This window comes from Peromyscus eremicus, chromosome 17 (genome assembly GCF_949786415.1).
Source record: "Peromyscus eremicus chromosome 17, PerEre_H2_v1, whole genome shotgun sequence".
Classification (NCBI taxonomy): domain Eukaryota; kingdom Metazoa; phylum Chordata; class Mammalia; order Rodentia; family Cricetidae; genus Peromyscus; species Peromyscus eremicus.
Window position 1 is genome coordinate 9978903 of NC_081433.1, and position 10933 is coordinate 9989835.

Genomic DNA, 10933 nt, shown 5'->3' on the forward strand with positions numbered 1-10933 from the left:
TCTTGGCTCACTCAATTACTCAAGGTGCACACAGGCATCTTTTTGGGGAAGTTAGGTGGGGATAGAGAGCAAGCATAGAAGTCTCCATGTGACCGGACCCCTGGTGTCTCTGTGACATTTCAGGTGGAGAGGAGTGAGGTTCAGATGTCTCCGGTAAAGAGGGTTCCAGCTGTGTCCTCCCACTCCAATTCTGCTGACTCCCCTTCCTCCCTCCTGATGGGTTTTCTGTAGCTCTTTAGATTTGGGTCAGTTAATAGAGCAGGTTTCATAGTCATTGTCACCAAGATTGATTCTTTTATGCAAGCCAAACTGCTAAGGGCCAGGTGTGGATTATTTTTGCAAAACTTCGTGTTTCTTTGGTCTCAAGCAAAGGGCTTTTCAAAGTACTCTGGCAGGGCAGGTGCGTGTTTAATGAAAGCATATGACATGGGAGGGAGCGGGGAGCTTCTGTGGCCAAGACAGGAATGAGCTTGAGAGACGTGCTGATACTGTGGATGGATGAGCCTTACTATAGGGCCCTGGGCCTGTCTTGGCTCTCTGAGATCTGAGGTAACATCTTGTTATCTGCAGGAGCCTCTGCCTCACCGCTGAAGGTTCTCTGCACCCCCGAGGGCATCAGACTTCAGTGTTTCATGAAGTACTTCACAGAGGAAATGAAGGTCAGCTGGTATCACAAGTGAGTATGAGAGCTCGTGTCCATGGCTGCAGCAGCCCGTGGATCAATGTGGTACTCTTGGCAAACTGCAGGCCATGACCATGTTCTCAGTAACTGTGCCAGGCTTTGGCTAGGTGGGCCATGGGGCAGTGGGGAGGGTCTGGACAAAGGAGAAAGAAAAAAGGAAACATCAGAAGGTGTCAACAGCATCCTCACTGGTGGTTACCAACGACACCAGTCCTTAAAATACATTCTCCAGGTAGAAGAACAAGGGGACCAGTGTTTAGAGTCCAAGCTCCAACCTGCTAACTAGTTGCTTTCTCACTAGACGTGAGTGAGAAGACAAGGGAGTCAGTGGGGGAGAAATCTGTGCCAATGGGTGACATTCGATTCATAGATCCCAGTGAGAAATTTGTAGAATGCAGACTTACGTGTGGACTATTGTTCATTGCTTTAAAAAAAATGCCAAGTCATACATCAAGGAATTTAGAAAATGCCACTTTAAATAAAAGGCTGGAAATTTATCCTGCACAGATGAGGAACAGGCCAAAAGGAACATAGCAAAAATGTCCTTCAGAAAAAAGACCTTGTTGTCTTGCCAGAGGGTGAAATTAATGTATTGTGCAGACATGGCAAAGCTCAACTGCCTGAGGATTGACCACTTCAGACTGAGAGGAATCCCAGCCACTCAAGGGACTTCTTGCTGTCTTTATAGGAAGAAACAAAGCTAGCACGCTTTGACCTCAGGCTGTGTGTGTCCCCCTCAGCTTGGGAGGTCTCTCCTGCAGTGGTCACATTAGGCTAATGACTCCCCTTAATCTCAGTGGGCTCCAATTACCTACAAGAATGAGATGCCTTCTGTGTTTCTACACCTTACCTTTCAGTACCCTTAGACAGGGTGGGAGTGAGGTTGAGGTGAAGGCTTCCAATGCGGTGGGTTCTCTCCCACTCTGGGTAGGGCTACCGGCTGTGGTGACCTGTGACAGAGCTCTCTAGGCTTACAGTGTATTTGAGTTTTAGAGACAGAAAATGACATCTCCAGATTTAAGGCCCACATGGGTGGCACGTGGCAGAGGAAGACTGAAAAGGCTATTGGAGTTATTGCATATTTAGGGACGGTGGCCAGTGACTCACACAGCACTTGAAGCAGATTGCAAATCCCTAGGTGTGGTGAATGCTATCTCCCTCTGACAACCAGGGAGTAAGCTACAACCTTCAGACAGCATGTGGTCACTACAGGGCTGGCTGAGGTGTTTTGGGGTGGACCGCAAGGGGGGCGCTTATCAATGTGTATGCTCACATGGGGCCCTCTGCCTCTGATTCTTCTGTCTTTGGAGGCATCAGCAGCCCTGGCTGTAACTCCTTGATGTGTGCTTGTGTGAGTCTAGGAAGCTGTGAGGCATTGTCTAACCCTCACTTGGGCAGTCAGTTCATGGAGGTTGGCAGGGAGACCGATCGCACAGTACATTTTTTTGTGAAAGAATTTTCTTTTCTGCAGAAGCAGAAAGTCTATATAAAAGTCTCATTATTCCTTTTAGGTAGGGATGGACAGTTGTGAGTGCTGGGGTGACCCTTCCAATTGCTTTAGTAATAGATATTTTGCTCTGTGCTTGCTGGTAGTCTAGAATTGGTGTGTGTTACCTTCAGGTAAAGAGCCAACTGACTAGGATTAACCCAGCAGAGTATGAACAAAGCATTCTGGCTGGAAAGCTGTGAGCCTACCCTACAGCTCTGGCCTCTGGCTTTTGCCTTCCCAAGTGCACTGAGGGCCTATGCTTCCTCCTTTCAGGAGTGTTCTATGCTCTGCTAGGCATGCATAGTGCCTTAACATTACATCCTTTTGTCCCTGCCTGGGGGGGGGTCTTCCATGGAGCCTTCCTGGCTTCCTCCCTCCCCATCTGCCCACATTCCTGATGCTCTGCTCTCACAGAACCAGTCATTTTTCTATCCTGGATTAACATGCTCTGTGTCCCCACATTATGAATGTTACCTGCTGAAACTATTTCACAGTGAAGAGGGCCAGGCAATTCCTTTTCTCCCTGAACTTCAGAGTACACAGTAGCCAGCAAAGGTGATAGAATTACTAATAACTCATGGCTAATTCTCTGCAAAACTGGAACCAGGCCTCTAAATTGCAGTAATTTGAAAATGACATATATATATATATATGTATATATATATTGTACCATGTGTAGAATGTAAACATGCATGCACACCAGGCAGGTTGATTTGACAGTGAGTGAGTGTGGTATAACACTCTGCTGACTTGGAAGACAACAATGGTATTAGGTGCTTTAGTCTTACATCTTCAAAGTTGGGACAGAATACATCAAACATAAAATTTAGTATTTCATCTGCTGTAAGGATGCAGTGAAACCACGTTGTGGGCAACCATCTCCAGAGCATCTTCATCTTGTAAAATGGAACACTGTCCCCCTTGTACACTAGCTTGATTCTACTCTCTGCTCTTGAGTGTGGCAACTCTGGTGACCTCAGATTGTAGAAACATGGGTTTGTCCTTTCGTGACCAGCTTTGTAAATGTAGCATAATGTCTTCAGAACTCATGTATGTTATAGCATGTGTCAGTTCCCTTCTTTTAAAAAGATCAGTAGTATTCCACTTTGTGGATAGACCACAGTTTAATTATGCACTCACATGTCAGGGTCGTGCGGTGGTCCACATTGGCCATTGTGAGTAATGTTTCTGCAGATATGAGTGTCCATGTGTCTCCGTCCCTGCTTTTGGCTATTTTGAACATGCACCTAGAGATGGAAATGCTATGAGGGCTTAAGTTCCATGCTTAATATCCTTACAACTGCATACTAAATCAAGTATTCTGAAGTCCTTTAAGTTGTAATCAGTTGGCTTTAGGAGGCTTCAGGCCCGAGTTATTAATATACTTAAGTTTATAATAGCCAGAAAAATCCCTAAAACCTACTGTGCCATTGGCATGAGCAAGTGAGTAGAGCCTCCTTGCCTCAATGTGAGCAAGTCAGTAGACCATCCCCAACTGATACAAGCCAGCAGACCAGGCCCTCCTCACTCAGACATGTTAATGTCCCCTCACAGGTGTGAGGATAAGATCTGGAGGTTAACTGAGCACACCCATGTTGCTTTGTAGAGAGGCTAAGATCTCATCCAGCGAGCACATGCGGATTGGAGGCAGTGAGGACATGGCATGGCTGCAGATCTGTGAGCCCACAGAGAAGGACAAGGGGAAGTACACTTTTGAGATTTTCGATGGCAAAGACAACCACCAGCGCTCACTGGACCTCTCTGGACAAGGTACTAGACGTTCCTTGTAGCTCGTCACATTCCTGTGAACAAACCATGTAGATACTGAAAAGAAAAGGGTGCATTAAATAATCCACTGACGTCATGACTTTCATGTAGAGGGACTGACTTAAGAAAAATCAATTTATTAGTTTGATTGCCCCTCAGTTTGCATTTTGTCAGTTAGCTAGTGGACCATCTGAGTGGGTGGAAGTTAAACACATGGGAACATGACTGACATATGGAATGTTTCCTTGCAGCTTTTGATGAAGCATTTGCTGAGTTCCAGCAGCTCAAGTAAGACCCATAGCTTGCTAACATCATTTCTGATGGGGGGTGGGGCTCTGACTTGGGTTCATTCTGGCCACATACAGGGTCCATAAGTGCCTTAGTGACTCCAAAGATGCTCTGTTCCTAGGATGAAAATAGCAATGTAAGAAATTCAGTATGCAGCAGGGCACCCATTTTTCTACAATAGAAATGCACTGTATATTACCTTCCTAGGGCCATCAGAACCTTGGATTACTTTAAATGATGGATTTCTCAAATCATCATGATCCAGGTGACATGCCATACAGAGCAACTGTTAAAGAATGCTTCAGATTTTCAAATGAGTGTCTGAGTTTTAGATTATTAAAGCCGAGGACATTGTTGGCTCCTACTAAATTATTCAGGATGCCTTTGTTGAGTGGATATGTGACAAGTATGATAAATCAGAAATTGACAATTTAACAAAATGCCTAGGGGCTAGGAGATGGCTTAGTCAGTCAAGTGGGTCCTTAGAATCCATGTTTGAAAAAAGAAGCTGGGTACAGAAAGACATGCCTGTAATCTGAGCACTGGGGAGGCAGAGTCAGGAGCTATGATTCCTGGCCAGCCAGTCGAGCCAAATTAGCAAGCTGCAGGTTCTGAGATAGATAGATAGATAGATAGATAGACAGATAGATAGATAGATAGATAGGAAGATGGATGGATGGATGGAAGGATGGATGGATGATAGATGGATGGATGGATGGATGGATGGATGATAGGTAGATGATAGAGATAGAGAGAGATAGAGAGATGAGAGATGGATAGATAGATAGATAGATAGGGAGGTGGGGATCACATCTCAAAAGTTAATATGGTGGAAAGCAACTGAGGAAGGTATTTGGTATCAACCTTAGGCCTCTGTGTGTACACACATCCACACCTGTACATGTACACCAACCAGCACACACAAGTGCAGACACAAACACCTGAAAGTCTCCAATGCAGTCTGGTGAATTTGGTGCCAAGCAATACACCTTCCCAGCCTGAGAGTCTGCATGCTAATCTTCTTTTTGGTTTTAGCGTCTTCCCCCACTCCAAAGGATCAGAGCACCAGCCTTCTGCCTGGGTACATGTTCTGCACCCTCAGATCCAACCACGATTAAAAGACACTGTAAAGGCAGAGCATCCCTACGGGCATTTTTCCTGTCATCATTCCCTGTAACAACAGTCTAGGAGCTCTTTACATAGTTTTACTCCATTGGGTGGAGTAAGTGACTAGGGATGATTGACAAGGCCCAGGAGGATGAGTAGATGTAGTGAATACAGCACCATTTCATCTCAGGGACTTGCATGCCCATAGATTTTGGTCTCCTTGGGGTTCAGCTCTGGAACCAACTCGGGGATGACCAGATAGCTGCATACCATTAGACCTTCCTTCTGTATGTGCTCACACTGCTAGCAGACTTCTTCCAGGCATGATGTCCTTTGGTCAGTAGCATTTCTTACAGCTTTCTCTCTCTCCCTCCTGTGATTTCTAGGGCGGCTGCGTTTGCAGAGAAGAGTGAGTACTCATGTGATAAAGAGGGATAATGGGCATGGGTGGGGGAGGTGCACATTTCACATGGTTGATTTAGGGGATCGGTAACAGCAAACCTTCCTGCCCCAGGTTGAGTGCACCTCAATCTTTTGGCCTCTGCTCATTCCAGCCTGACCCCCTTCTCCACCTTGTCTGCACCCACCCCCACAAGTTTCTGTATCCCAGATGCCAAGACTTTCTCCCTTGTGAGATGTGGCTTTTTGTGTGGTCCTTGATATGACCTCCCTGGTTCAGTTGACTCTCATTTCTATTTCCTGGGGACCATATGTCCCTCAACATGCACAGAGCCAGCTAGTCCTTGCCCATGGCTCCTGTGGTAGCTTTCTCCGACTGGAACATAACTTTGTGTCCTCTCCTGAGGGTGTGCCCGCCCTTCCCTGTTTCCACCTTGTATCACTTGGTGTTAGCCTCAGGCTTCCTGTAGGGCCTCCCTGACAGGGTCTCCTCAACCTGGCTCTTTTTCACTGCAGATCGTGGCAAGGTGATTGGCGGCTTACCTGACGTGGTGACCATAATGGAAGGCAAGGTAAGAGCAGATGGCTGGCAACAGAGCTGGGATGAGGGTAGTGGTGCAGGGTAGAACTCAGCTGTCATCTTAGGGTGGGACACAGGGGAGCCTGAGAGTTGGAATCATTCCCTACTCAGCCTGCAGGGCACTCACAGACACCTTCCATTGTGCCATCATCCCTCTGACCTGAACCCCTGAGAACTTCTGCAAACAGAGAGGTGGGATAGTTGAATAGCCAAGCCTGGGGTGCACCTCAGTGGTAGAGGGTTTGGTTAGTGTACTTGAGTCACTGGGCTTCACCCTCGGTACTGAGAGAAAGAAAAGCCACACTAATAGCAGCAGCAGCAGCAACAACAACAACAAAAGCCAGTATTGCAAATCCTCAAAGCCCATGCCTGTTGTGTGACTCACGGACCTGGTATAAGGACCTTGGGGTCCACAGGGTCTGATGTCACCTGGTTCAGGGCTTCTCTATATGTGGTGATGGGTCAGTTCTCGTCTGTGGTGAAACTGAGTTACCACTTTTGAATGTAAACAGTCACAACCTCTTTAATATTAAAGAAAAGAAAAAAAAAAACCCTGCTCCAATTTCCAAGGTCATTCTAGAATCTCTAATTGAAGTTTTAATTTGTCTCCCATCAGTGGAGTTATTGATATCTAATTGGCACTTGTGTGGCATAATTCTAGCTCAATGTCATAGGGACGTAGGTACTCGAAAGGACTTTATTAAGACCTAAATTTATAGACCTCTTTTTAACAGTCAGTGAAAGCATGGAATGCCCCTGAGATGGAGTAACTGTGATATCACAAAAGATGTAATTGTGAAATTAACAATCACAGTCTGCAAGGGGGTGAGCCCAGGCAAGTGTGTAGTTGCTGCATCTGAGTTAGGAGATGCAGGCAGAATATTCTCTGGACTTTTCAGAGGAACTGGGAAGAGAAAAGTCTAAAGGACGTTTAGGGGCTAAAGGATGGTTCATTTAGTAAGAGCAAGTGCTTCTCTTAGAGCAAAAGTAGGGGTTCAGCTCCCAGCACCCACACTGGGTGCCATACATCTTCTCATACCTCCAGCTCCTGGTTTGCAGGAATGCACATACATAAGAATAAAAGCTAAAAAGCTTAAAAACAGGTTCAGTAGAATGATAATAGAGCTAATCCATTTCCCAAATTTAACCCCCAGGCTCAGGTTAGAACTTGGAACAGGTAGAACCATTTTCACAGGGTTCTACTTCTCGGGCCCCGCCCCCCCATAGCACAGAGCTCCTTGGCCCCCACCTACCTTTGGAGCCTGCCTCGATGAAGGGTGGCTGATGTAACAAGTGATCCACAGGTGCCAGTAGGCATGACTGAGCTGCCACCTCCAGAGAGGAGCACGGGATTTTTATTCCATTTTAAATGTAGTACTGGAAAATTCCACACACACTTGCAGCATATCTTGATCATATCCCACCCCCGCTCCTTTTCTAACTGTCTTCTTTCTTCACCCCGTCTTCCCTCCAAAGACCTTGAACCTCACCTGCACAGTATTTGGAAACCCTGACCCGGAAGTGGTCTGGTTTAAGAACGATAAGGACATTGAGCTAAGCGAGCACTTCTCCGTGAAGGTGGAGCAGTCCAAGTACGTCAGCCTGACCATCCAGGGGGTGACGGCCGAGGACTCGGGCAAGTACAGCATCAACGTGAAGAACAAATACGGAGGGGAGAAGATTGACGTCACCGTCAGCGTGTACAAACACGGGGAGAAGATCCCAGATATCTCCCCTCCCCAGCAGGCCAAACCCAAGCTAATCCCAGCCTCCACCTCATCCGAATAAGGGGATACAGTGTGCCCTGGGCTGGAGAGATGGGAGGGACCTTTGGAAGTCTTAGGATGTTGTATTCTGTGCTGAGTGGTTGCCAGTTCTGAGTGATATCACACGTGGCGAGGATGGGTGGTCGCACATCAGGCTTTTGATTTTTTGCACTTTGTGATTAACATTTTATGGGCAAAGGGAAAGTTAATGTTTCTACAAGGCTGAAAAAACTTGTGTGAATCCAAGAGTAGAGGGCAGTGGAGAGTGAACCGAGAGAGGGCAGCTGACATGTCCAGGGTCAAGGTCATATGGAGTGATGCTCCAATGGTTCTAGCATATGGTGGTCTGGTTGGTTATTGTCATCCTGAGGGTGATGGTGGGGCCTGCAGGACACATCTCTGGAAACCCTTGGGAGCCTTTGAGCATGTTATTTTGGGTTACCTTTTTTCTCTTGCTTTAGGCTAATAAAAAAGAAAAAAGGCATTTTTTTCTGTGGTTTCTGTACCAACATCCTGCCTACCGACATGTTCCTATCTTGGCTCAATAAGTTTCTCGGGCTTTCATGCTTCTGTGGCATATGGACTATGGCTCTCCTGCAGCTCCATTCACCAATAGAGACGTAGAGAGGGACCCTCAGTGAAGAGGCCTGGGAAATGTGCCCAAGGCGCAGGTAGCTAGCAGCTATCTGCTGCTTCACTAGGCACAGTGCTCAGGGCATGGCACAAACAGCCACCCACTACACAGAGGGACAAAGGACAGCCTCTGGATAAAGAGGAGACAGACATGGTCCATAGGCAAATGGCAGTTTATAAAGGTAAAAGGGGAAACCCCGTGTTAGGATGAGGTGTTTAATTTTGATTAGACATGTTAATTGGGGTGGTCAAAAGGGGGCTTTTGATTGCTGGACTTCAATACCTTGATAGCTGGACCTTGGTAGTCAGCCTCAAGGGGAGGAAGTGGCCAAAAAAGGGAGAGGGAATGGGTGAGAAGGGCAAGGCTAGCCAGAGCCATTGTTTACCATGCTCAGGCTGGCTAGAGCCCCTTCACCCTTCCCTGGGGCGATGCAACACACATATCTACAACACAACATCCCCCCGCCCCCCACCATGCCATGAGTCCACGACAGACTGAAGTACAGACACCATCAAAGTCCAACTTGGTGAACCAAGGAGTTTGGTTGGGGTTACTTAAAGAAGCAGAAAAGACTGAAAGACAGCTGTATCATCAATGTCCACCCCAGCATGGGTGACAGCTCATAAAGCTGGGAATCTGGAGCAAACTGCACAGCCTGCAGGCAGCTCAACAGATTGGGGAGTGTCCTTTCCCAGTGACTCAGTTGATCTGAAACTCTGCCAGGAATCTCGGCTGGTTTCGGCTTCTTTCGGGCAGCTGGTCTTGTCTGAGACTCTTCTTTGCAGCTCAGCTTCCTTCGATCTGAGGGGCACTCTCAGTTTCTATTGCTTACTCTGGCAGGGAATTCACACTAGTGAATCTGGTCAGTTTCAGGGACTTCCTGAAGCTATTTGAGTTGTTCACCTTCCTGCTTAAGGAGCTTCTTTACAGGGTGGAATGTTTCAATCTTGGGAAACTGTTACACAATCCTCCTCACTCACGGGTTTGTCTCCTGGATGAGTCTAGATCCTGTTAAATTTTTTTTTTTTTTTTTTTAGTTTTTCGAGACAGGGTTTCTCTGTGTAGCTTTGTGCCTTTTCCTGGAGCTCGCTCTGTAGACCAGGCTGGCCTCGAACTCACAAAGATCCGCCTGCCTCTGCCTCCCGAGTGCTGGGATTAAAGGCGTGCGCCACCACCGCCTGGCTCCTGTTAAGTATTAATGGTCACAAAGGCCAATCCTTTTAACATTGCCTCGTGCTTTTGTAGACAATATTGGCAGTCCTGGAATTTCGGAAGTGGTGACAAGGACTTGGTTAGTCATTTGCCCTTTTTGGTCATGTGGGCAGATGGCTGGGCTGATTTCATCTTGTATTTCACATACTTCCAGAACACCTTTGCAGCCACAGACTCTTTTCCATGTGAGACCTTTATTTCATTAGGCAGAACTCACTGATTTTCAAGTTTAGAAACCCATTTTCTTTTTATTTAGCAGCTGTGACTCATAAAACAGAATTGTGATTTATTATAAAGATTTTATTTTGTCTTTAAATATGTGTATGTGTATGTGCCTATGGCTTATGGTTCTGTATCTGCTGAAGGGACACTAGCTGACTAGCATGTAGCTCTGTCAGGCCTTGCCTTTCTCTCCCATTCCCTCTGCCTTGCTAAAAACTCTTAGATGACATTCCTAAAGCTAGCTACCACGGTCTATTCCCTTATTTGGCCACTTACTCCTCCTGAGGCTGACTACCAAAATCCGGTATTCCAAAGCCCCCTTTGGCTCACCTAATTAACATTCCCAATTAAAATTAAACACCTCATCCTAACACGGGGATTCCCCCTTTACCTTTATAAATGGCCATTTGCCTATGGGCCACGTCTGTCTCTCCTCCATCCAGAGGCAATTCTTTGTCCTCTGGGACAAATACCCCTGCCCCCTTTCTCTTGCCCCCTTCCCCTTCCCCCTCTTCCCCTATCTCCTTTACCACACGTCCTAGCCCATTCTAACACAGACCTCCCCTTTCCTCTTCTTCAAAATTACACCTGCAAGGTCATTTGCTGTTGTTTTCTGCCTGAGTCAGAAAGCAGCCACTTGAACTTTTCTTCCCCTGTTTAACAATGGATCTCTCTGTGAAAACAGGTGTGTGGGTGTGGATTGTACCCAATCCAGGGTCTAGGAGGAAACCCCCACTGTCCGGGGGTCTCCTTCATCTGCACCACACACAAGAACATGGCTGACTTA

The 10933-nt window shown here is 46.7% G+C and overlaps 1 protein-coding gene across 1 annotated transcript in view; it reads left to right on the top strand.

The window, feature by feature from the left end:
* Myom2 (myomesin 2) overlaps window positions 1-8206 on the top strand; it is a 70383-nt gene extending 62177 nt beyond the window's left edge. The window contains exons 33-38 of the mRNA XM_059244993.1: window positions 571-676; window positions 3778-3941; window positions 4190-4226; window positions 5720-5742; window positions 6249-6304; window positions 7789-8206. Of these exons, the coding sequence (XP_059100976.1) occupies window positions 571-676; window positions 3778-3941; window positions 4190-4226; window positions 5720-5742; window positions 6249-6304; window positions 7789-8100 (698 nt within the window). The 3' untranslated portion in view covers window positions 8101-8206. The remainder of the gene's footprint in view (window positions 1-570; window positions 677-3777; window positions 3942-4189; window positions 4227-5719; window positions 5743-6248; window positions 6305-7788) is intronic.
* The last annotated feature ends 2727 nt before the right edge of the window (window positions 8207-10933 follow it).